Here is a 27,197-nt window from a genome sequence, read left to right as displayed (position 1 = left end):
TCCGCCAATGCTGACAGCTGACAGATGGAGAATGCTAAATTTTTAAAAGTCGTTTGACGTTGATTGGACAAAGAACTGAATGTTACCTGTAAGGAGTCGGACGTTCCGAGAACCCCTTCTCTTTCGGTAAGCCTGAGCTTTCAGCCCCTAACAAAGAGACTTACGTGTATGTCCCTCCTTGTTTTTCTCCACAAAAAACAACCTTCCGTGACTGTCCTTCCTTGTTTTCTATCTTCCCCAAAGATCTGTGGAAAACTAATTTCCTGAGAATCAAGCGTCGACTGCATGCCTTTAGTTTTCAAAAACAGAATTGATCATATCGGTCCTCGGAGTAAGTCTTGGTGGATAGCTTTTTCTGCCAATGCTCCTCAAAACTTCTGATCTTGAGGTAAGACGTCCATGTCGTGATAAGTAAAGAATTTATGATTAGTCTAGTCATGTCATGAAGCGCTTAGTAAGATAACATGCGGATTAGAATCCATGTCGATTGATTATGATGGGATAACCAGGAAAAAGGTAATACCTTTCTCAGCGTCTTGGCTTCTTAAGATCCAAGCATATATCCGAGAAATATAGGGACACAATTTTTTAGAACGAAAAAAAATGTCTTTTCAACGATCTGTTAGAGCTCAGTCATTGAATCAACCATCGCCATTGGCTGAGAGAATAACTTATGAAGAGCCTTTAACAAATAAAACGGCTCAGAGCACCGTCACCTGCGTCTACCTAGCCAATGTTGCAGGATATTGGCGTAATGTGACGGTTTTATGGTGTAAGAACCTCATGAACCATTCCTTCAGCATTAAGGTGGATAGTCTAGAAGGCGATTATCATTTTTCTTGCAAGATTGACCTCAAGCCTTGGCATTTTTGGAGCAAAAAAGGCTATAAGTCATTTGAGGTGGAAGGGAATCAAGTGGAGGTCTACTGGGATCTCCGTTCGGCCAAATTTTCCGGCGGGCCTGAACCGTTTGCGGATTATTATATTGCTCTAGTTTCAGATGAAGAGGTGGTGTTGTTATTGGGAGACTATAAGAAAAAGGCATATAAGAGAACAAAATCCAGGCCGGCCCTTGTTGATGCTGTGCTAGTTTACAAGAGAGAGAACGTATTCGCCAAGAGAAGCTTCTCTACAAGAGCTAAATTGGACGAGAGAAAAGAACACGAAATTGTTGTGGAGAGCTCGACATCGGGACCTAGAGACCCCGAAATGTGGATAAGCATTGATGGGATCGTGTTGATTCACGTTCGGAATTTACAATGGAAGTTCAGAGGGAACCAGACCGTCCAAGTTAACAAGCACCCGGTGCAAGTGTTCTGGGATGTACATGACTGGCTATTTAGTAGCCCTGGCCTGGGGCATGGTTTGTTTATATTCAAGCCAGGCGCACCGGATCAATGTGACAGTGACAGCAGAGAATGCAGCAACCATGGAGGAGGTGGTGATAGCGATGGAAGCTCCAGTGGGTATTATTCTACTAAGAGTAATCTAACAGCCTCCGAATTCAGTCTTTTTCTTCATGCTTGGAAAATTGACTGACTAGTAAGAGAGACTGATCACTTCTCTTAATTGAACAACACCGTTTTAGCAAAATGACAATGAACAGCTGCATTTGTAAGTTTAATTAATTAGACATTAATTCATGGGTACTCTTAAACCCCTTTAATTATTGTTGCAAAAAAAAAAAAAAATGTGAATTGATTTCGGGAAATGAAAACAGCTATATGGACTGCACTGTGTTTCCACCAATTCTACTTGGCGTGATAGATTATTCATTGCCAAGCTATCTAGCTAGGGTTGGTACGTACGTATTATATATCCACATATAGTTAGGCTGTAGGGGTATGGAATACAGGTGCGTGTTATCATCTACAGCGCTTTATAAGTCGGTGGATTTGTATGTGCGCGTGGTAATGCAGACCAAAATAACTTTAATAGAACTGCTGCATGAGTGGTACCTTTAATTACCTCCATGTTCTATTTTTCAAAATTCAACTAAGGTAACTGGAAACTAGCTAGTATGCGTCGTGAATTTTGGAGCATTTCAAATCTTCTACAAACGAAAGTAGAAGAAACACGTAAATGACCAAATAAAAGTGGGAGGAAGGAGTAGATCGAGACCAAAGTCATGCTATAGGCACCAAAAAACTCGACTGATGGAATTCGCTTCTCCCATTTTCGATGCTCTACACTCATTACTAAGTTCATGTTTGGTTCTCAAAATGGCTTTTAAAGTTTAGGTGTTTTTGACAGGCAAAGGAGTTTTCATTCCTAAACACACAATCTCTATATATAGAGTATATAAGAACCCTCAAAATTCTAAAAAAAAAAAAAAATCATCTCTTAAATATTTTTAATTTCAACTATTAAAAATTTAAGAAGAAACAATAGCTACCACCCTACGGCCGGGATGGCCATGGCCAAACCTAACAATAATGGGAAGGCCATGCATCGATCCCATTGTGGCTAGGTTCAATCTAGCTTAAGATTGGCCGTCCTATGATAGTTAAGAGTGTTTTCCAATTAAGAGTAGCTCGACCTAAGCCGATACTAGTGGCGTGATAAATGGTCAATTATGTTTTATTAATACTCTTAATATCTTGGGTTAAATGAGTTTTATGTGTTAAAATAAGAGTATTAATTAGATAATGTGGGTGGTAAGCTCTAAGAAAAGTAACTTTTATCTACGTGGCAAGGGAAATTTCAACGCTCTGCTAAGGTTTTGGGTGTCGCACACAATGCCTGTCGTCGGGGGCCATCCGAGCTCCTTGGCGATTTATGTTCACCGATCTTTTGCAGACCTGGTGGCCTTTGCTCCACAACCTATTCCTGAGGTTGTGATCCCGTTAAGGCCCTCGAAAGTCTTGGATGGGGAGTTCTACATTAGTTTTTCGAAGTAGGAGATTGCAAAATCGGCTTCTCCATTTATGTATTCTCTGGTTCTAAAATTCTTGAGGCAACGTCCTTCATTGGACGATATTCAGTATTGTATTCGTAGAAGATGGGGTCTTGCTTCTCAGCCTGTGGTTTCTGCTATGGCGTCTCCTAGGTCAATGTTTGTTCGGTTTTCCAATGAGATGGATTTTAAGATAGTGTTTTCTAGGGAAACTTGCGAAGTAAAAGGGGTTCCATACCGTGCGTTTCATTGGTCGACGGACTATACAGAGGGTTAGGAATCGCCAAAGGTTCCAGTTTGGATTACTCTTCCTAGGTTTCCACCGAATTTGTATCATGAATCATTTCTGTAGAATATCACTATGTCGTTAGGGAAGTATGTGCGCAGTGACAATTCTACCAAATGTGCTATACGGACAGATGCGGCGAGAGTCTGTATTGAGATGAATGTTGCCAAGTATCCTATTGACTCATTTTGGATTGAGGTGCCTCGTCAATTGGGAAGTAGACTTCAAAAAGTAGTGTATGAAAATTTGCCAGTGTATTGTCAGCATTGCAAGATTCAGGGGCATAATCTACAAAAATGTAAACGGGTACAATCGGGGAGAAATAAACATTTGGGTGGAAACAAGGAGAGTAGCAAATGGGTGTCGAAGGAGGAGCAACAAATGGGGGGTGGTCAGCCAAGTATTGAAGAGGTGAAAACACAATTGGTGAAGAAGGATGGTAAGGAGTTAGTATCTTCTTTGGAAGGTGCCGAGGGGTTTATCATGGAGGAATTAGAAGAGGGTGAGATTCTGGGGAGGAAGTTAATGGTGGAGACGGAGGGGGCGTCTGGATTAAGCAGCAAAGACAATGAGGGTGAGGTGTTACGTCATGTATGTGAGAATGCTGTTGCTCGAGAGGCAGAGGTTGAGGTTTCTGGGTCGAAGGCAGAGGATGTTGATATGGTTGAGGAGGTGCTTTGTCTAGTTGATGCTGCAATGGTTTCTGGTAATCTGATTCCTTGTAATGTGACAGAGGAGGTTCTAACTAATGCTGTTATGGAGGTAGAATGTGAGTTGGATGGTGTACAGTTGATGGAGTTGGGTAAGGGAAAGGATAAGGGTGAAGGTTGCAGTATGGATGATGTGGATAAGGATCATTGGTGTGCAGAGAAGGGTGTTCAACAAGTTGTTAGTAGTGCTGCTAAAGGTATTGCTGAGGAAGTCGTTCATGCCGTGGATGATGAAGGGGAGATGTTGGGTTCGAGATTGGAAGGAGAAAATGTGGGAGTTTTGGTTAATCGGAGTAAGGATCAAGAATGCTATTCTGATTCCAAAAGATGTGAGATCTAGAATAAATTTACAAAAACTAGAAGTTCGAAACGGGTTCCTAGCAAGGCCGCACTAATGAATTTGTAATGTGTAGTCTTCTTTATTGGAATATAGGAGGTTTGAATACCTCGAAACAGAGGCTGGGAAAAATTGTGAGGAAGTTTAATCCAAAAGTTGTGGCTTTGGCAAAACATTTTCAAAGGGAGGAAGAACTAAAGAGAGTTGTAACGGATTTTTAGTTTGTAAATGGCTTATCAAATAGTGAGGAAGGTGGCAAAATATGGTTATTCTGGAACCAGGGGGTTGTGTGATGACCCGCTTTTACGAGTATTTTCACTGAAGGGTTATTTTTAATTTAATTAATATATTGATTTATTTATTTTAAATTATGGTGTTTTAAATTAGTTTTTAATTTATTTGATGTTGTGTTTAATTTATTTAGTCGTTATACAGTGTTTAAAATCATTTTCGTTGGTTCAGTTTTTGGATTCCAGAGGTGAGGACTGGACCTCATTTCTTTCCTCCATCTTTTCTTTTCTCTTTTTCTCTTTTCTTTATTTTTCTTTTTTCTTTTTCTTTCTTTTTCCCTCCCTTTTCTTTCCAGTGCGTTTTCCCCCTCCCCCGTGCGTTTTTTCTCTCTCTCCTCTCCTTCACGCCGAAAGCTCCAGCCGCCCAGACCCGCCGCCGCCGGCCACCGTGAAGCACACCACCACCACCAATCTCTTCCCCTCCCTCCGGTGAACCACCCCACAAATTTCCACCACCAACGGAGCCGTCGTTTAGCCGGAAAGTCACCATCAAGCCGAAAGGCTTTTGCTCCGTTTTGCCGCCGTCGCTCCACTTCCGGCTACCACCTCTTCACCACTTCATCACTGACTCCTTGCCGTCCCAACACACCCATTTCTGGCCTCGATCCGTCGCCGGAGCAGCTCCCACGAGCTAGTTTCCTATTTGGGCATTTAAGCCCTTCTTCCGCCGTTTTCGCCGCCACCCACAGCCAAACTCCACTTTCCTTAGTTTCATAAATATTCCTAGACCATTCTCTATCAATCCCAAGCTTTGGTTTGTCCCTGTTCAAAAGTGGGTATTTTACAACCCACGACCACAGTGAAATTTCACTGTTACATTGCTTTTCTTCCGCCGTTTGCAACACTGCAAACTTTCAAAAAATACCGTATAATGCTGTAAGTATTTTTCAAACCCTACTTTTAGATTTAAATGTATTTTAATTTTACAATAAATATTTATCTGTTGGTTGGCTGATTCAGGACTGAGTCCGAGGAGTTCGGGGGTCGGATGGATTAAGGACGGAGTGATTGGTTTTGGTTGTTTGTGATTGCTTGATTATTTGTGCCATGAGGCGTACGTTACATATTGCATACATGTGCATTTTATTTTAATTGAGAAAATCGTGTTTTGTTGGCGTAAATGGATTTCGGGTGCGTGTGTCTCACGAGCCCAAGCCGGGATGGGTTATTATCTCGGTGGAGCTCCTCTGGCCACTCGGGAGTGGATAATACTGAGTGACGTCCCCTGGGTTGTCGCAGGGCGACGACCGGATCGCACGATACAGTAACGCTGTCGTGTTGACTCCGTGGTCCCTAGAGTGGCGGGGACTAGAGGATGACCTGGCCAGGTACGCGCTGGGCGCGAGTCTGGGCATCGTTCATTTAGGTGTCACTCGCGTAGTCGTTACCTGCGGTGTGGCACAGAGCTAGGGTGTGCGGATGATCCCTAGGGGAGATCATGGTGCATGCATAATTGGATCGTTTTTATGGTTTTCAAATGCAGGCCATTTTCTGGGAAAATGCCGAGGTTTGGTTTTGAGGCTTTTGATCCATTTTCTGGGAAAATTGTGGTTTAGGCCATTATCTAGGATAATGGCGAGGCTTGGTTTTAAGCGATATGTTTTTGGGCCAAATGGGTTTTTGGTGTGCGTGGAAAAATTACGGTTTTACGGGACATGTGCATTGGTTTTTCTTTCAGGCATATTGTTTGAGTTTTATATGTTTTTATCTAGTAGTGTTTGGTTTTTACTTACATGCGGCACTATTTTTGGTACCGTAGATTTTGGTGCAGAGTTCGAGGAAGAGGAGGAAGCTGAGCTCGAGGATGCGGCTCCGCCGGAGTACTGAGTTAAAGTCTATGCTTTGTATTCGGCTTTGAAAATATATTTGTGTTTTGTAATATTTTAATATGTAAGTTTTGAACAGCTTTGTATTAAACAAGAAAAATTCTGGTACTTAGTTTATGACTTTGTTATCCGTTGCGTGTCTCTTCGTGCACATTTGTTGCTTATACACACACTTGGCACTCGTCGATAGGGTGGTGACCTGTGATGTCACCATCCGGACGTCTCGATTTTTTCGTATCCGTGCGTGAGGATTTGGGGGCGTCACAGGTTGACTATCAAGTGATTGCAAAGTCTAATCAACATCTTACGGTGGTTATTACTAAAAATTCAAGGAGTGTGAGGTATTCTTTGGTGTATGCTAAGTGCTTGGGTCGAGAAAGACAACAACTTTGGTAGGAATTGTGTGCTTTGCTGAGTTCTTCTGATGCCTGGGTGGTTGTAAGTGATTTTAATGTGATACGTTATGATGCTAAAGGACAAGGTGGTCGTCCGAGGTCAGCAGTGGCAATGGAGGAATTTAATAATTTTATAAATCTTGCTGGGTTGCAGCAGATGTTTTACATGGGTGGTCCTTTTTCATGGTGTAATGGCCAAGTAACGTTGTCTAGGAGTTGGGCAAGATTGGATAGAATGTTGTTGAATAATGCTTGTGCTGATAATTGGCCTACGAGTTGTATGGAATATCTTTCACGAACGTCGTCGGATCATGCACCAATGGTGATGTGGCTTGATAGACCGTCGAAGCGTTATGGTCCTTCCCTTTTTAGGTTCAAGCAAATGTGGACGCTGCATGATGATTTTTTAAATTATGTAAAAACAATATGGGCGAAGAGATGAGTGGAAGTGATTTGTTGAGATTGGCAAGAAAATTAGGGGTGTAACCGGTCTGGTTCGGTCCGGTTTTGAACAAAATCTAGGACCGAACCGGTAGGCACCGGTTTTGCATTTTTCAAAACCGATTACGTACCGATTTTCCTCCTAAACTGATATTCCGGTTTTATCGGTTTCTGGTCCAGTTTGGTCCAATTTTTCGGTTTTAATAAAATAAAAATTTGTCATAAAAATTCTGGTTAAAAAAAACTAATTTAAAAAATTCTGTTTTATTAAAAATCTATTACCATTTACAAAAATCTGCTTTACAAAAAAATTCTATTATGTAAAAAAATTCTGCTATCAAAAATCTGCTTTATAAAGAAAAATCTGCTATGTAAAAAAATTCTAATATAAAAAATCTACTTTATAAAAAAAATCTATTATATAAACAAAATTCTGCTATATAAAAAACTGCTATAAAACAAAAACTAAAATAAGAAATCTACTGTAAAAAAAAAATCTGCTATAATCCTATATTAGACGATTAGTATTAGTATATATATATTAGTATTAGTTATAGCTATATAATATATTAGACAATATTAATACTTAGCTATATAATATATTAGACAATATAATAGTATTAATATTAGACTATTAGTATTAGTTTTGATAATTTAGTATAACTATATTAGTATTAGTATAACTATAGTCTATATTAGAATATTAGTATTAATATATATGTAATTATTTTTTATGTGATTAAAAATTATATATAATATAAAACATATTATATATAATATTAATATATAAATAGTACCGGTCCGGTCTAAAATTAACCGAAACTGAAACCAGACTGGTTCCGGCCGGTTTTTTATTTATGGAAACCTGTTCCGGACCGAAACGGTCCAAAACTAGTTGTGCCGGTTTTGGACCGGTTCAGTCTGGGCCGGTTTTCCGGTTTACTGGATTCTTTTTACACCCCTAAAGAAAATTAAAAAAACTGAGAGTGGCTCTTAAAAGATGGAACATACATGTTTTTGGCTGGACGCATGCCCATATTGCGAAGCTGGAAAAGGAGATCAAGGTGTTGGATTGTAAATTGTAGAACGGGGGTAATGAGGAGGATGAGCAAGTATTGGTTGCAACCAAATTGGAACCTGATGAGTGGATGAGAAGAGAGACAACGAGGCTGTCTCAAATTGTGAAGCAACACTGGGCTGCTGTTGGGGATGTTAATGCCTAGTTTTTTCGAAGCTTAGCAAAGAAAGGAAATAATTGTGTCCGTGCAATGTTGTTGAATGATGGGCGTCGTCTAGACTCTCCAAAAGCTGTACACGTGGAAGCTGTCAATCATTTTTCTCGGTTTATGGCAGCTAGAAATGGAAGATCATATCTAGATTTGTCAAGCTGGATCCATAAGGAAATTTCGGATGTGGAAAATAGAAGATTGTGTGAGCTCCCCTCAATCCAAGACATTAAGGAGACAATGTTCTTGATTCCGATAGAAAGTTCTCCTAGTCCAGATAATTTCTCTTCATGTTTCTACAAATGTTGCTGGAAGATTGTTGAAAATGATGTGGTAGAAGCTATTTGGGATTTCTTAGAGGCAGTGAGCTTCCTCGGTTCTATTCTTTGTCATATGTGGTTCTAATTCCTAAGGTTTCGAATCCAAATAGCTTTGATAAGTTCAGGCCAATTAGTCTATTTTCAGTGGTCTATAAACTTTGTTCCAAACTGATGGTGAGGCGATTGGCTCCTATTTTATCCCGGCTGATTTCTCAAGAACAAGGAGCGTTTATTCTAGGTAGAAGTATTCTGGAAAATATAAGTTTAACACAAAAAATGATACATAGCTTGAATTGAAATGTTCGAGGAGGGAATGTAATGATGAAAGTGGATTTTGCTAAAGCATATGACAATATCGACTAGGACTTTTTATTACATGTGTCGGATGCTTTTGAGTTCTCGTCACAATTTCAAACTCTTGTAAAACAATGCGTCACAAATGTTTGGTATTCAGCTGTGATGAATGGAACGGTGAAGGGTTTCTATAAGGGTGGATGAGGGTTACGACAATGAGACCTTCTATCTCCGTATTTGTTTATTTTGGTGGAGGAAATGCTTTCGAAAATTTTAAAGGCTAATTTTCAAGCTGGGGTTACTGGAAGATTCTCGCATCCGAGAGGGCACCGTTAGTTTCTCACCTTCTATATGTAGATGACATGGTGATATTTGCTAATGGTGGGAAAAAATCCTTAAAGTCAATTATGGAATGCTTGGAAAACTATGAGGCTTGGTCGAGGCAAGCAATGAATAAGGACAGGCCAGCAATTTATTTTTCTGATCGTATCTCGAGGCTGAGACGAAGGTCCATTTTACGAGCTACTAGGTTTGTGCAAGGTTCGTTTCCGATCAAATATTTAGGAGTTCCTATTGTTGTTGGTAGATTGTTAAATCGGCACTTAGAGGAATTGCTGGAAAAAATTAAAAGAAAAATTGAAGGTTGGAAGGCTCGGTTGTTGTCGAAAGGTGCGAGGCTTATTTTGCAAAGCATGTTCTATCAAGTATTCTGGTTCATTTAATTTCTATTCTTCATATCCCAATGTCGACAATTGCGTCATTGAATCGGTCATCTAGTAATTTTTTTGGAGGAGGGGAAGATGGGAAGGCAAAAAAAAAAATTTGGGTGGCATGGGACAAAATTTGCAAACTAGTCAAGGAAGGAGGTGTTGGATTGAGAAGTTTATATGAGGTTCAAAAGGCATTTAGTATGAAATTTGCTTAGAAATTAATAGGTGAGAAGTCATTATGGGCTTCGTTCTTCCGTGCTAATTATGTAAAAGGGAATCATATTTCCTTGCTAAATCCATTGTGAGGTTCGGGTTTTTGGCGTATGGTTATGTGATACGTTCCTGAGGTTCTACAAAATTCTCAGTGGTGAGTTAAGGATGGGGATGTCTCCTTGTGGTGGGATAAATGGTCTCCTTTAGAGCCATTGGATCATTCTTATGATGATCAATGGCATTAAGAGATTGTGAGTTGGAGGACAGCTAGAATGAGGAATTGTTTGTAAGTTTACTAGGTAGGGAGAAGGCCCTTAAAGTATTGATGCAGTTGGGTAATTGCCGTCAAGGTCTGGATAAATTAATTTGGATGGGGAAAAATGATGGGAAGTTCTCGGCGAAAAATGCTTGGGAGAAGACTAGAGTAAGGGGCTTGGAGATACCTTGGAGTCAATGGGTATGGAATTCCAGACTTCCTAAAAACATATCCATAACAATGTGGCAGGCGTGCATGGAGGGCTGGCAGGCAGTGCATGGAGGGCTTTCGATGGATGACAAGCTGTGTAAAGTTGGGGTGCCGATTACTTCAAAATGTGTGAGTTGTGTAGCAGGAGCTTATGAAGATCTAGAGCATGTTCTAGCCAGAGGAGAAATGGCGTTGTTTGTCTGGAGGAAAATTTCTAATCGGTTGGGTATGTGATTTGTTCCATCTGCTATATGGAAACAACGTATAATTCAATGGTTTAGTAGGGCCAAAACGTCTTCCTCTATGGGAGTGCTGCTTGGGTTGATTCCTTCTATTATTTCTTGGCAACTTTAGTTGTGAAAAAGAATGGAGGGCATTACAGAGTCCAAAGATGCTCTTTGGCAGTGGGTTCTATATTGGATTGCTTGGGTGGGTTTAAAACTTAAGGCAACAGTGTCTTGGAATGCCTATGACGATGCTATACTGCCTGATTTACAGGTGCCTGTTAAGCATAAAAAAAGGATAGCAGTTCGGTTGGTTGTTTGGCAGAAACTGAAAGTTAGATGATGGAAGCTAAATACAGATGGATGCAGTATTGGAAACCCAGGAAGATCGGGTGTCGGAGGAGTCACACGGGATGAGAAGTTTGATCTCGTTATAGCCTTTGCAGAAAGGATTGCAGATGGGACTAATAATCACGCTGAGCTGATGGCATTATTTCATGGCTTGTGAAAGTGCAGAATGTTGGGAGTTCAAATGTGGAGTTGGAAATGGATTCAAAAATTCTAGTAAATTGGTTCCTGGAGGGAAAAGTGTGGTCTTTGGTATCTTGAGGACTTTTGGGAGGAGATACTTTCAATGTTGAGGTTGATCAACTTCACTGTTCAACATGTTTTTAGGGAAGGGAATGCGTTGGCCGATGGCTTGGCAAAATTGGGGTGCCGATTACTTCAATGTTTGGCTTGAGTTTGTGGGGTTACCACATAGGCTGAAAGGAATTTTTCGTGTCGATAAAGCTAGTTTGCCTTCTTTACATTTATAGTATAGGGATTAGGTTTATAATTATGAGGTTTATTTTAGTGTTTTGTTTTGTTGGATACAGTGTCATAATAGGTTTGGGTTGATGGTCCTTAATTGCAATGATTGTTTCATCTTATTCTTCCGTCATAAGTGAGGGTTTTTAATAAAGATGGAGCGGGGTCAGTTTTAAACATGTGACCTCGTCTCTTTAGAAAATAATAATAATAATAATTAGATAATATAATTTAACTTTATTTGATATGTGAAATAATATTTTAACTCTATTAAATATAAATGTATTATATTGTGGGGCTAACTAACATTTAAGTAAAACTTACAATTGAATCTTGGTTTGTGTCCAGATTAGGACTGTTCATACGGGCCGAGTTTTACCCGGCCCGCACCGGAAACCGGATAACCGGATTTCCGGTTATGGGTTTCGGCCCGGATTTTATCCGGGTCGAAATCCAGATTTTCAAAACCGCATGTATGCGGTCCGGACCCGGGTATGAAATCTGGGTTCCGGATTATAACCCGGTTAACCCGGGTTTATATATAACCCTTCTCACTCACTCTCTCTCTCTCTCTCTCTCTCTCTCTCTCTCTCTCTCTCTCTCTCTCTCTCTCTCTCTCTCTCTCTCTCTCTCTCTCTCTCTCTCTCTCTCTCTCTCTCTCTCTTATCTCTACGCCGAAATCAGTCTGAGGACTCTCTCCGAAACCCTAGCCATCATCTTCAACCTCGTGCCTCATCCTCGTGCCTCGTCTTCATCCGCGTGCTTCGTCTTCATCCTCGTGTCGTCTTCTTCCTCACGTCGCGCAATCGTCTTCATTAGTTTGCTGTGTGCCGTTCGGTCAGTTTTTCTCCTCTCTCTGGGTCTTGCTTAAATGCTTTTCTACTATGTTACCTTTGCTTTGTTTAGAATCTCTAGTTTGTTTGGTTGTTTTTGCATTTGAAATGGATTAGATGGACGATTTTTTTTAAACAGAAGTATTTTTGAAAGAGAGAGGTTGTAGGAGAAACAGAGGACTCTGTTTAGAGACTTTACCGGAATATTTCTGGGTTTTCCTGGAAAATGGAAAATGACTTGTGGGAGATGACTTCAGGATTAGTGTTAAGGAGGATATATTCAATCCAACCCACGTCACCGTTGGGACCGATTCTCTTGCTGCCATAGCCAAATGGGTCAGGAGGGCCAGCGCTGTCTTTCTCAGACTGGGGTAAGTTGAAGAACCTGAGGGCTTCAGCTTCCAGCTTTTTCATGAACTCCACTGGGACTCCTTGATTCACCACCTTGAAGATCCCAAATTCCAAGGCCTTAGCTATAAGGGTCTTGACATCAGGGTCTGAGAGGTCCACCACTGGAATTCCAGTGAACAAGCCAGGGGGCTTGTGTGTCTGTATCAAAGAGTAGTCGTCTAATGCTGCAGGCTGAGAAAGAACCACCATAGTAGTTGTTTTTGCTGTTTTGGTTTTTCAGAGAGAAGAAGGAGGAGGAAGAGGAGGAGGAGAAGGAGAAGGAGACTCATTTGGTTGAGAGGGTGATGAGATTGATGGGGGTTTAAATGGGCGAATTTTATATGGTTTTTTGCTCTTCTGGTTTCTGACTTTGTCACCATTAGCCATTAGGCAATGCGTGCTTTCTCTTATTCCTCTGCACTTTTTTTTATATCTCATATTTTAACTTTGTTGCTTTAAGTCTAAATCCTAGCTAGCTAGCTAAAACCCTACAAAATCAGGGACTAATATTGGATCAAAATTTTTTTATAAGTAAAAGATAGATATTATTGATATGAATGAGATAGGTCAAAGCCATGTACACTGGAAGTATACAGAAAAAGACCTAAATACATTCTAACTATGCTGAAAGGTAAAAATATTGTTATCAAAATATTTTTACCTATTGCAACTTGACTGTTTATCAACTAGAGATTTTCACTCTCCTCTTGTCAAAAACCAGAGTTTCAAACTCTAACCACCTCAATAAATGTGACGCCCCCAAATCCCCACGCCCGAACACGGGGAAATTGAGACATCTGGATGGTGACAACCCGGGTCACCATCCCATCGACGGGTGCCGAGTGTGTGCAAGGCAACAGATGTGTACAGAGAAACACGCAGCGGATAACGAAAGTCATAACTAAGTACCAGAATTTTTCTTAACGTAATACAAGCTGTTTAAAACGTACATAGATAAAATATTACAAAACACAAATACAGTTTTAACAAATATAAAAGATAGCATCAGCAACCCGGCGGAGCCGCATCCTCGGGCTCAGCCTCCTCCTCTTCATCCTCTAACTCTGCACCAAAAGCTACGGAACCACAAATGGTACCGCAGGTATGTAAAACCCAAACACTACCAGATAAAAACACATAAAACTCAAACAAGATGCATGAAACATGCCCAATGCACAAAGGCCGTAAAACACCAGTTTTCCACACACGCCAAAAACCCATTTGGCCCAAAAACATATCCTTTCCAAAAAAAACACGCCAAAAGTCACATTTGGCCGCCAAAAGTCCATTTGGCCCAATATCTCGCCAGAAGTCCATCCGGCCCAATATCTCGCCAGAAGTCCATCTGGCCCACGTCAAAAGTCCCATTTGGCCTCACAAACCATTATCCAATTTTAACCGCGTGCACCATGACCTCCCCTAGGGGTCATCCGCACACCCTGGCTCTAGTGTCACACCGTAGAGTACCACCACGCATGTGACACCTAACAAGCGATGCCCAGTTCCGCGCCCCGCGCGTGCGTAGCCAAGCATCCTCTAGCCCTCGCCAGCGAAGGGCCACGGAGTCGGTGAGTAGGGCGATGCCCGGTTCCGCGCCCGGCGCGTTCGTAGCCAAGCATCCCCTAGCCCCGCTCCCGTCATCGCTCTCGACAACTCAAGGGACATCACTCAGTTTATTCCGCTCCCGAGTGACCAGAGGAGTTCCACCGAGATAATAACCCATCCCGGCTTGGGCTCGTGATACACACGCACCCGTAAAACCACTCACGCCAATACACAGGCTTTTCACACAATTCCACAAATCCACGTGCATGCACCATGCAATGCCATAACAATGCATAATAAAATAAACCAACAATCATAAATCAAATAAACAGGCAACTCCGTCCTCCATCCATCCGACCCCTAAACTCCTCGGACTCAGTCCGGAATCAACAACCAACAACAGTAAATAATTGAATGAGCAATATATATTAAAATCTGAAAATAGAGTTTGGAAAATACTTACAGCGCTATATGGTAATTTTAGAAAACAAGCGGCGTCGCAAACGGCGCCGAAAAAGCAACGTCACAGTGAAAATTCACTGTGGCCGTGGGTTTGAAAAACCCACTTTTGAACGGGGACAAACTAGGACACGAGATTGATAGGGGGTGGTCTAGGGATGGTTGTGAAGCTATTGGAAGTGGTGGTTGGCCGTGGGTGGCGGCGGAATCGCCGGAAATGGCCGGATTACCCAAAACGGAAACTAAGCTCGTAGGAGCTGTTCCGGTGGTCGTTGAAGGCCGGAAATGGGTGGGTTAGGACAGCAAGGAGTTGGTGATGAAGTGGTGAAGAAATGGTGGCAGGAGGTGGAGCGACGGCGGCAGATCGGAGCCAAAACCGTGCGACTTTGCTGGGCTTTTTCCGGCCAAATGGCCGGCCGGTTGGGGGTGAGCTTGGGTGGGGTGGTGCACCGAAGGGAGGGGAAGAGAATGGGACCGGTGGGGGGCCGAACGGTGGCCGGACGGCGGCAGTCTGGGCTGTGGAAGGGACGCCGGCGTGAGGGAGAGGGAGGAGAGAGAGAGCTCGGGGGGGTCCGAACGCGGGGAGAGAGAAGAGAGAAAAAGAAAAAAGAAAAAAAGAAAAAGAAAGGAAAAAGAAAAGAAGAAGGAAAAAAGAAAGAGGAAAAAGAAAAAGAAAGGAAAAAAGAAAAGAAGTGTAGGGAAAAGAGGAGATCTAATCCTCATCCGGAAAACAAAACTAAACCGCCAAAAAGAGATTAAAACCACAAAACAACTAAAAGAAATAAAACACAACATCAATTAAATTAAATTAAATTAAAAACCAATTTTAAAACGCAAATAATTTAAAATAAATAACTGATATATTAATTAAAATAAAAACAATTATTTCAGCAAAAATACACTTAAAAGCGGGTCATCACATCCTCCCCTCCTTAAAAACAATTTCGTCCTCGAAATTGCAAATCAACCACCAACTTAAAGCAAGCCACACAAACGCTCATAAACCAACTGAGATCAAGATTAAAATACATACCTTCATCATTCGAACAAATACGGGTACTGCTCCCTCATGTCCGCTACTCGCTCCCAAGAGAAGTCTTGAGCTAACGGATCTCCCCAAGCCACTTTAACTAAAGGTATCGTCTTGGACCTCAACTGTTGCTCCTTCCAATCCAAAATCTGCAACGGAACAACTTCGTAAGTGAGATCCGGTTGCAACTGAATACCTGCTGGGTCGACGAAACGAGGCTCTTGTTGTCCAAAGCTCTTCTTCAGGGATGATACGTGGAAGACATCATGAACATCCCCAAAATAATCTGGCAAAGCAACCCTATAGGCGACGGACCCTACTCTCTCCAGAATCTGAAAAGGGCCGACGTACCTCGGATCTAGTTTCCTTTTCTTACCAAAACGCTTAACACCTCTCATGGGAGAGACTTTAAGATAAATCCAATTACCAACTTCAAAAGACAACTCTCTCCTCCGGGTGTCAGCGTAGCTTTTCTGGCGACTCTGAGCTACCGCCATTTTGTCTCTGATGATCTGGACTTGGCTTTGCATTTCTTGAATTATTTCGGGTCCAATTATCCTACTCTCCCCAACTTCATCCCAACACAAGGGTGACCTACACTTTTTCCCATAAAGAGCTTCATAGGGAGCCATCTGAATGGTCGCATGGAAGCTGTTATTGTAGGCAAACTCAATGAGCGGCAAATGATTTTCCCAACTCCCTTGGAATTCCAAGACACATGCTCGCAACATGTCTTCCAGGGTCTGAATGGTACGCTCTGACTGGCCGTCTGTCTGCGGGTGATAAGCAGTACTGAACTTCAACTTAGTACCCAAAGCTGCCTGCAAACTCTTCCAGAACTGCGACGTAAACCTCGGGTCTCGATCCGACACTATACTCTTTGGTACGCCATGTAGTCGCACTATCTCTTTGACATACAAACGGGTCAACTTACCCAAAGAGTCGGTGTTGTTAACAGGCAGAAAATGAGCACTCTTCGTTAACCGGTCCACGATCACCCAAACAGAATTCTTCCCACTAGGCATTCTCGACAAACCCACTACGAAGTCCATCGTGATATCATCCCATTTCCACTCAGGAATAGGGAGGGGTTGGAGCATACCTGCAGGTCTCTGATGCTCGGCCTTTACCTGACGGCACGTGTGGCATTTCTCCACATATAAGGCAACGTCCTTCTTCATTCCATCCCACCAGTAATTTTTCTTCAAGTCTCGATACATCTTTGTACTGCCGGGATGAACTGAATACGGGGCCGCATGAGCTTCCGCCATGATCCGTTCTTTGAAATCTGAGTCCTTTGGGACCACTCTGCGATCTCGGAATCGAAGTATCCCATCACTATCCAGGCTATAGTGCAACGGCCCTCGAGATTTTTGGACTCTTTTCCTGATGTTCAGCAGCTTCGGATCCTTTCTTTGGAGAGCTTTCAATTCTTCAAAATCAGTTACCCGAATATCAAGAACTGAAGACAAAATCTCTACTTGCTGCGAACTCTCTATAAGAAGCCTTCTCATCCCACAAAGCAACGATTCCAATTCTGACGGTTCGGCTTCATCTTCCAAATGAGACTTCCGGCTCAAAGCATCGGCAACTATATTAGCCTTCCCCGGGTGGTACTTGATCTCACACTGATAGTCACTGATTAGCTCCAGCCAACGCCTCTACCTCATATTCAGATTTTTCTGGGAAAACAAATGCTTCAAGCTCTTATGATCAGTAAATACCTCACAAGCTTCCCCATACAAGAAGTGCCGCCAGATCTTAAGGGCAAAAACAATCGCAGCCAATTCTAGATCATGCGTCGGATAATTCTTTTCATGGTCCTTTAGCTGTCGAGATGCATAGGATACAACCCATCCTTCCTGCATAAGGACACAACCTAAGCCAAACTTAGACGCATCGCTGAAGACTACGAAAGGCTTATGCGGTTCTGGGAGTGCTAACACTAGTGCCGTTGTCAACCTGTTCTTCAATTCCTGGAAGCTTCTCTCACACTTCTCTGACCACACAAATTCTGTATTCTTCCGAGTCAACGCTGTGAGAGGTCCAGATAGGCGAGCAAAACCCTATACAAATCTTCGGTAGTAACCGGCGAGCCCCAAGAAACTCCGGATCTCGCGCACTGTAGTTGGGCGTGGCCATGACAAAATGGCTTCTACCTTACTAGGATCAACTGCCACTCCGCCCCGGGAAATTACATGCCCAAGAAATTTAACTTCTTCCAACCAGAACTCACACTTGCTGAGCTTGGCGTATAGCTGGTGTTCTCTCAATCTCTCAAGTACCAGACTAAGATGATACACATGCTCTTCAACATCTCGGGAATAAATCAGTATATCATCAATAAATACTACCACAAAGGAATCCAGGTAAGGTTGAAACACTCGATTCATCAAATCCATGAACGCTGCAGGGGCATTAGCTAACCCAAACGGCATCACCTTAAATTCATAATGCCCATACCTCGACCTGAAAGCAGTTTTAGGCACATCCTGGTCTCTGATTCTCAGCTGGTAGTATCCCGACCTCAGATCAATCTTAGAGAACACGGCTGCTCCTTGAAGCTGGTCAAACAAATCATCAATCCGCGGGAGAGGGTATTTATTTTTGATGGTCACCTTATTCAATTCCCGATAGTCAATGCACATACGGAGGGTTCCATCTTTCTTCTTAACAAATAAAACTGGTGCACCCCACGGCGACGTACTAGGCTGAATAAATCCCTTCTCTACTAGTTCTTGCAACTGAGTCTTCAACTCTTTCAATTCAGCCGGTGCCATGCGATAAGGAGCTTTATGCACAGGAGCCGCTCCAGGTTCCAAGTCTATAACAAACTCCATCTCCCGAACAGGGGGTAGTCCGGGCAAGTCATCCACAAACACATCGGGGAATTCTTCCACAACTGGAATGTCTGCCAAAGACTTCTTCTCAGACGGCGTGGACACCATCTGCACCAAGAATGCATCCGCTCCCCATGCAATCTCCCGTCTTGCCTGAATCGCCGATATAATCATTGGCTTTTCTTTTAATCTACTCCCTGCAAATTCCAGACAATCACCATCTGGAAGCTGAAAGCTAATTATCCGACTTCTGCAATTAATACTCGCAGAATATCGGTATAGCCAATCCATCCCGAGGATGATATCAAAACCCAACAGCTTGAACACCACCAAATCAGCATCCAAGAATCTTCCCTCAAAATTTAACGGGCATCCCAAGGCAATCTTGGAACACCACACCATCTCACCATCGGGTAGAGCCACTACCATAGCCTTCGGCAACGGTTCCGTGACCAAGTTACACACCCGAGCAAACGTGGAAGATACAAACGACCGTGAAGCACCGGAATCAAACAAAGTACAAGCATAAAACTCATACAAACGGACTCTTCCTGAACCAAACACACAACCCATGAAATCCAAAAAACAACGAAGAAACCAAATGCACCAAAAATTAAATCCAACTTAAAAATTAAATTAATCCATACCTGTGATTACTCCAGCATCATGGGTCACTGGTGCCTCATCATCCACCTCTCCGGGTGTGACAGCATAAACCCGGGCTTGCACTGCTTGTCTCGGGTTGGTTCTTCCGCCGTGTCTACCTCCACGGCTTCCTTGAGCTCTGACAGGGCAATCCCGAGCAATATGTCCCACTTGGCCGCACCGATAACACTGGGGTCCGCTACTCGTCCGACACTCGCCCTCATGAGCTCTATTACAAGCTCCACAAACAGGCATACGTCCTCCCATGCGAACACTTGAGGATGCTTGAGGTCGAGTTCCGGTCCGCTGAACAAACTTCTGAGGCGAACCCGAGCTGCTTCCTTCACCAGAAAAACTCCGCCTCTTTTGCCCTGGAGGAGAGCCCATACTCAGATTATTTTCCCGCTCTATAAGGGTGGCCACATCCACTAACTCCTGAAAAGTGGATATCCGATGGCTGACCACCATACGGCGTATGTCATGACGCAGCCCCTCCTGGAAACGATCTACTCGCATCTCCTCAGTGGCGACAAGGTGAGGAGCAAACCGCTCAAGTTCTATGAACCTCCGGGCGTACAGCTCCACTGTCGCGCCCCCTTGGACCAGATTGGAGAACTCTCTTGCCTTCTGCTTCCTTACCGATGCGGGAAAGAAGCGGTCATTGAACTCCTTCTTGAAACGCTGCCAGGTCACCGCAGCGAAAGATCCCAGTTTCGATTCCAACAGCACCCTCTTGGTATCCCACCAATCAGAAGCGGTACCTTGCAAGAGATAGCTGGCGTAAAGTACTTGCTGCGCCTGAAGTGGATCCTCATTTCCAGTGAAGTGTGGAGTCCGATGCGCTAGGAAGCGCTCATAGGTGCATCCGGCTTGCACCATGCTACTGGACCCTCCTGGATACATCCAAAGCCCTCCCTGATATGGCCAGGGACCTCCTGGTTGTGGCCAATACCCTCCTTGTTGCGGACAAGGCTCTCCTGACGGTGGATAAGGCCCTCCTAATGGTGGACAAAGCCCTCTTGATGGTGGCCAAGGGACCCCTTGTGGTGGCCAAGGTCCTTGTGGTGGCCAAGGCCCTGCCTGTTGAGACCTCGCACTCTGTTGCATAAACTCCGTCATCTGCCGAATTGCTTCGGCTATGGAGTCATCCCTGGAGGTATTGTCCCGTGGCTCCTGAGTATTTTTCCTTGGTCTCCCTGGTCTCCCCATATTTCTGTCAGAACACCACTCTTGACCCTCCTTTAAGAAAACAAATAAAACCATCATAAAACCAACAAAACAAAACAGCACTCCACAGCAAGAAACAAAAGAAACCAGCATGCCAAAACATAACTAAATAAACAAAAACAAGCAAGCAAGCTCACACAAATAAAACAACTATACTCAACATAATTTTCAAAACACAACTTTAAAAACATTCTGGTACTACCTACGGGACATGTGGTTTTACCCAGAGCCAAATCGCTCTGATACCACCTGTGACGCCCCCAAATCCCCACGCCCGAACACGGAAAAATTGAGACGTCCGGATGGTGACAACCCGGGTCACCATCCCATCAACGGGTGCCGAGTGTGTGCAAGGCAACAGATGTGTACAGAAAAACACGCAGCGGATAACGAAAGTCATAACTAAGTACCAGAATTTTTCTTAACGTAATACAAGCTGTTTAAAACGTACATAGATAAAATATTACAAAACACAAATACAGTTTTAACAAATATAAAAGATAGCATCAGCAACCCGGCGAAGCCGCATCCTCGGGCTCAGCCTCCTCCTCTTCGTCCTCTAACTCTGCACCAAAAGCTACGGAACCACAAATGGTACCGCAGGTAAGTAAAACCCAAACACTACCAGATAAAAACACATAAAACTCAAACAAGATGCATGAAACATGCCCAATGCACAAAGCCCGTAAAACACCAGTTTTTCACACACGCCAAAAACCCATTTGGCCCAAAAACATATCCTTTCCAAAAAAAACACGCCAAAAGTCACATTTGGCCGCCAAAAGTCCATTTGGCCCAATATCTCGCCAAAAGTCCATCCGGCCCAATATCTCGCCAAAAGTCCATCTGGCCCACGCCAAAAGTCCCATTTGGCCTCACAAACCATTATCCAATTTTAACCGCGTGCACCATGACCTCCCCTAGGGGTCATCCGCACACCCTGGCTCCAGTGTCACACCGTAGAGTACCACCACGCATGTGACACTTAACAAGCGATGCCCAGTTCCGCGCCCCGCGCGTGCGTAGCCAAGCATCCTCTAGCCCTTGCCAGCGAAGGGCCACGGAGTCGGTGAGTAGGGCGATGCCCGGTTCCGCGCCCGGCGCATTCGTAGCCAAGCATCCCCTAGCCCCGCTCCCGTCATCACTCTCGACAACTCAGGGGACATCACTCAGTTTATTCCGCTCCCGAGTGACCAGAGGAGCTCCACCGAGATAATAAACCATCCCGGCTTGGGCTCGTGATACACACGCAGCCGTAAAACCACTCACGCCAATACACAGGCTTTTCACACAATTCCACAAATCCACGTGCATGCATCATGCAATGCCATAACAATGCATAATAAAATAAACCAACAATCATAAATCAAATAAACAGGCAACTCCGTCCTCCATCCATCCGACCCCCGAAACTCCTCGGACTCAGTCCGGAATCAACAACCAACAACAGTAAATAATTGAATGAGCAATATATATTAAAATCTGAAAATAGAGTTTGGAAAATACTTACAGTGCTATATGGCAATTTTAGAAAACAAGCGGCGTCGCAAACGGCGCCGGAAAAGCAACGTCACAGTGAAAATTCACTGTGGCCGTGGGTTTGAAAACCCCACTTTTGAACGGGGACAAACTAGGACACGAGATTGATAGGGGGTGGTCTAGGGATGGTTGTGAAACTATTGGAAGTGGTGGTTGGCCGTGGGTGGCGGCGAAATCACCGGAAATGGCCGGATTACCCAAAACGGAAACTAAGCTCGTAGGAGCTGTTCCGGTGGTCGTTGGAGGCCGGAAATGGGTGGGTTAGGACGGCAAGGAGTCGGTGATGAAGTCGTGAAGAAATGGTGGCCGGAGGTGGAGCGACGGCGGCGGATCGGAGCCAAAACCGTGCGGCTTTGCTGGGCTTTTTCCGACCAAATGGCCGGCTGGTTGGGGGTGAGCTTGGGTGGGGTGGTGCACCGGAGGGAGGGGAAGTGTTGCCCAGATGACTAACACAAGAGGGGGGGTGAATTGAGTTGTATTAAAAAAAATAACAATTATAAATCAAATATATAATATAAAATATAAACAAAATATGAAATAACAATAAATATAAAGAGTAAGGGTAAGAGAGAAGCAAACTCAGTATGTTAACGAGGTTCGGCCCCACTGCCTACGTCCTCGCCTCAAGCTACCCCTTGAGGATTCCCAAATTCACTATTCAACCTCCTTCAGGTGGAGATAGAAACCTATTACACCTTTGAACAACACCACTACAAAGGATCCGTGTAGAACACCCTCTACACTTGCAATCATCTTACACGTGGTCATTCAACTATTCCTCGTGTAGAATACTTTCTACACACACAAGGGTTATATACACCCTTTTTCTGATACAAAAGCTGATAGTGGGTAGGTTATCAGAAAACACTCCTCAACGAGTGAAATAAGAACAATACAGCGCAAACTATATCTCTCAAAATGAACAAGGATTAAGGCTCAATGTTTAGAGAAGAGAGAATGAAAGCTTTGAATGAATGTTGTATGCTCTTGGTGTTGTGAATGTGAAGCTCTCAAATGATCTATTTATAGGCATATGAGACTTCATATTCAAATTTAAAAAGATTCACATGTCAAAGACAACATCATTCACTTTTTCAAAAAATTCAAATAAAAGGTTCTTCTTTTTCAATTGTCAAAGACAACATCATTCACTTTTTCAAAGAATTCAAATAAAAGGTTCTTCTTTCTCAATTGTCAAAGACAACATCATTCACTTTTTCAAAAAAATCAAACCTAATCTTTTACTTTTGGCATATGACAAAATGAGCATATTTTCATTTTCAAAAAATTCAAACCTAATCTTTTACTTTTTGTATAAGTCTAAAAAAGCATCAATCACTTTTGAAAATATTCAAATAAAACATGCACATGTGAAAGATGACAATCAATCATCTTTAATATTTTCAAAGTTCAACCCTTTAATCAAGGCATGCACATGCAAAAGATGACAATCAATCATCTTCAATATTTTCAAAGTTCAACCCTTTAATCAAGGCATGCACATGCAAAAGATGACAATCAATCATCTTTCAAAATTTTCAAATTTAATTTTCAAAAATATTCATGCACATGTGGAAAATGTATTTTAATGCTTTATGATAAAATATTAATTTTGAGCATTAATCCTAATTTCGAATTTTGAAGAGATTTACAACATTACTCTATAATTTTAATGTGAACTTGTTCCCTTCTTGCTCATGCTTGTTTCCTTGATGTGCTTGACTCCATTGTGTAGACAACTTGAGCTTGAGACTTCTTTATTCTTTGAATTCATTTGTTATCATCAAAATCCATGTGTAAATATATAATTACACAAAACTTGAAATCTTGGGTTCAACAATCTCCCCCTTTTTGATGATGACAAATACTTGATAGAACCTGAAACCTGAATTAATACTTAAGCTCCCCCTGAGAATGTGCGTTAGTTTTTCAAGCAAAAGTATAAATATAATTCCAAATATATATAATAAGTTTAGCAATTCAAACGATGTTAATGTTCTAGTCTAACACTTCTCCCCCTTTTGGCATCATTAAAAAGGATCCGCAACAAGTAAATGGACCTGAAGAAAATGATGCGTTTAATAGTCACTGTAGATAGTTGAAAAATGGAGCCGTCCGTGACCCGACAAGTGCTGCAAAGCCTCGAGGCCTAACTCTATGAATTTAATACGGCTGAAGATTTAAACAATCGCCTGATGTTGTTGACAAACGGAATTGAAGGCTCCGAGTTTCTATAAAAAAATGATCATTTTCATCTATCGGATGCCAAAAAAATAATCACTTCTTGACCTGAGTTCTGTTTTTCCACAACGATAGAATGGCTGAGCAATTCTCTTCCACTAATGTTCCAGACTTGAATCAGGAACCCTTGACGCATCAATCATCAATCTTCTCTCCTGAGGCCGTCAATACCATGATAGGAGCAGTGAACCGTTTTTCTAGTAAGGCTGATTCTGAGATTATTGCAGAATCAAGAATGCTCAGTAATCAATATGCTGCCTCTGTTACGATCATGTCTCGAAGGTTAATGGCGAGGGTGAGTGAGATTGATCATCTTAACATGCAAATATCTGAGTTACGACAGAAGCTTGCTAATAAGGATAGTGAGAATAAAAGGCTAAAGCAAGAAAACCAAGAGTTGAAAAAATTTGCAGATTGGTATGCTCATGATCTGCAACCACGAATAGAGGAGCTGGAATGAGAAAGGGTTCAGATACAAGGTCAACATCGGCAGATAACAGCAGAGGTTCATCGTTTACTAGAAAAATAGGGACAATCTACTGTTAATCTCGCTGGCTTAGTAAGAAAACTTTTGACAATGTGTGTCCAGCATATCTTGTATTTCTTTTGACTAAATAAGATTTGAAGAGAAAATAGTTTGTCTTATTCTTTATGCTATCTCTATAAAATCAGTCCTGAAGTTCATCCAATCCGCATCAAGTTTTCATCTCATCTCTATAACTCATCTGCATTCCTTCAGCATTCTCGTTTTAAGCCTTCTATTCTTTTCTCAATGGCTCATTCTTCTAACATTTCTCTAGATCCATCCATGAGGCATTCTGCATCTCAACCTTCTGTTCTTTCTGCAGCTACCATTGGTGCCATGTTGCAGCAAGAAAATAATAATCTGACTAATAAGTCAGATTCTGATGCTATTTATGACTTGGTGAGTCTTGGGACTCGCTACTCTTCCTCTATTGTGGCTTTTTCTCAGCGGCTACAAGCCAAAAATCACGAAGTTGAAAAGCTCAAAGAAAAAATTGTTGTACTTCAACAAATTGTTCAAGAGTCTCACACAAGGGAAGGAATCATTCGGCAGAAGAATAAACAATTGAAATCTTTATTAGATTCTTCATTCCGCTTGCCGGTTCCCATGAATAAGAATGACATGATATTGTATGAAGAGTATGAGCGTCTCAAACATGAGGCTAAGAATCTCAAATTTATGTAAAAGTATTAAAAAAAATCTATCTCTATTTTTATTTACTCTGGTCTATCTTTTAAGAGATATTCATAGCATGCATCATACATATTTCTCTTCTGATCATACATAATCTATCTTCTGGTAAAGGTTTTGTGAAAATATCTGCTAACTGATCGTGTGTGTTTGTGAACTCTAACATTATATCACCTTTTTGCACATGATCTCGAAGAAAATGATACCTTATTTCAATATGCTTAGTTCTAGAATGTTGTATTGGGTTCTTTGAAAGATTTATAGCACTTGTATTATCACATTTGATTGGAATGTGATTATACATGAGTTTAAAATCTTTAAGTTGTTGCTTCATGTAGAGAACTTGAGCACAACAACTACCCGCAGCAACATATTCTGCCTCAGCAGTAGATAGTGCAACAGAATTTTGTTTTTTACTAAACCAGGAAACTAATGCATGACCTAAGAAATGGCATGCTCCACTAGTGCTTTTTCGATCTATTTTACAGCCAGCATAATCTGCATCTGTGTAGCTGATTAGATCGAAAGATGTGTGCTTAGGGTACCATAACCCTAGGTTAATTGTACCACTAAGATATCTAAGAATGCGCTTAACTGCAATTAAATGTGATTCTTTTGGAGATGATTGAAAACGTGCACATAAGCACACACTAAACATAATATCTGGTCTACTGGCTGTTAAATATAATAAGCTACCAATCATACCTCGATATATTTTCGAGTCAACTGGCTTACCGGATTCATCTTTATCAAGTTTAGTTGATGGGCTCATTGGTGTTCCAATTTCCTTAGCATTTTCCATCCCAAACTTCTTCAGTAATTCCTTAATATATTTTGATTGATTGATGAATGTCTCACTTTTTGCTTGCTTAATTTGCAATCCGAGAAAGAATGTAAGTTCACCCATCATGCTCATCTCAAATTCTTCCTGCATAGTCTTAGCAAAAACTTGACACATATTTTCATTAGTAGCACCGAATATTATATCATCAACATAAATCTGAATCAAAAGAATATCATCATTTTCATATTTAATGAAAAGAGTTGTGTCGATTTTTCCTCTTGAAAAACCTTTTTCAATCAAGAAACCACTGAGTCTCTCGTACCAAGCTCTAGGAGCTTGTTTAAGTCCATATAGTGCTTTTGTGAGTTTGAAAACATGATTTGGGGAAATATGATTTTCAAAACCTGGAGGTTGCTCAACATATACCTCTTCATTTATAAAACCATTTAAGAAAGCACTTTTAACATCCATTTGAAAAAGTTTAAATCTTTATAACAAGCATATGCAAGTAGCATTCGAATAGCTTCTAATCTTGCGACAGGTGCATATGTCTCTTCATAATCGATTCCTTCTTCTTGATTAAAACCTTGGGCTACAAGTCGAGCCTTATTTCTAGTAATGACTCCAGACTCATCTTTCTTGTTTCTAAAAACCCATTTTGTTCCAATAATAGTATAATTTTTGGGTCTAGGAACAAGTGTCCAAACATCATTTCTTTCAAATTGATTCAACTCTTCTTGCATAGCTAGAATCCAAGATTCATCAAGAAGTGCGTCATCAATATTTTTGGGTTCAATTTGAGATAGAAAAGCAGTATGATTACAAATATTTCTAAGAGATGATCGAGTACTTACACCTTGTGAAGGTTCTCCCAAAATTTGTTCCACTGGATGATCTTTCACAAATTTCCACTGTTTGGTTGCATCTTGTATTAAATTTTGATAATCTTTCCTGATGGCTCCATGTTGAACTTCCTCTATTGCTTTCTCTTTGTTGAGATTGAG

General features: G+C 41.9%; 1 protein-coding gene and 1 pseudogene across 1 annotated transcript; one reads left to right on the top strand and one right to left on the bottom strand.

Annotated features, from left to right (window-relative positions):
* Positions 1-255: 255 nt before the first annotated feature.
* LOC122305811 lies at positions 256-1,741 on the top strand. The gene has a single exon (XM_043118353.1). It carries the CDS (start codon positions 604-606, stop codon positions 1,537-1,539), a length of 936 nt encoding a protein of 311 aa, XP_042974287.1. The 5' UTR covers positions 256-603; the 3' UTR covers positions 1,540-1,741.
* A 10,722-nt stretch (positions 1,742-12,463) lies between these two features.
* Positions 12,464-12,877, bottom strand: LOC122304092 (annotated as a pseudogene).
* Positions 12,878-27,197: the final 14,320 nt, after the last annotated feature.

The sequence above is a fragment of the Carya illinoinensis genome, chromosome 3 (assembly GCF_018687715.1).
Source record: "Carya illinoinensis cultivar Pawnee chromosome 3, C.illinoinensisPawnee_v1, whole genome shotgun sequence".
Taxonomy (NCBI): domain Eukaryota; kingdom Viridiplantae; phylum Streptophyta; class Magnoliopsida; order Fagales; family Juglandaceae; genus Carya; species Carya illinoinensis.
This window is presented reverse-complemented; position numbering and strand designations above follow the sequence as displayed.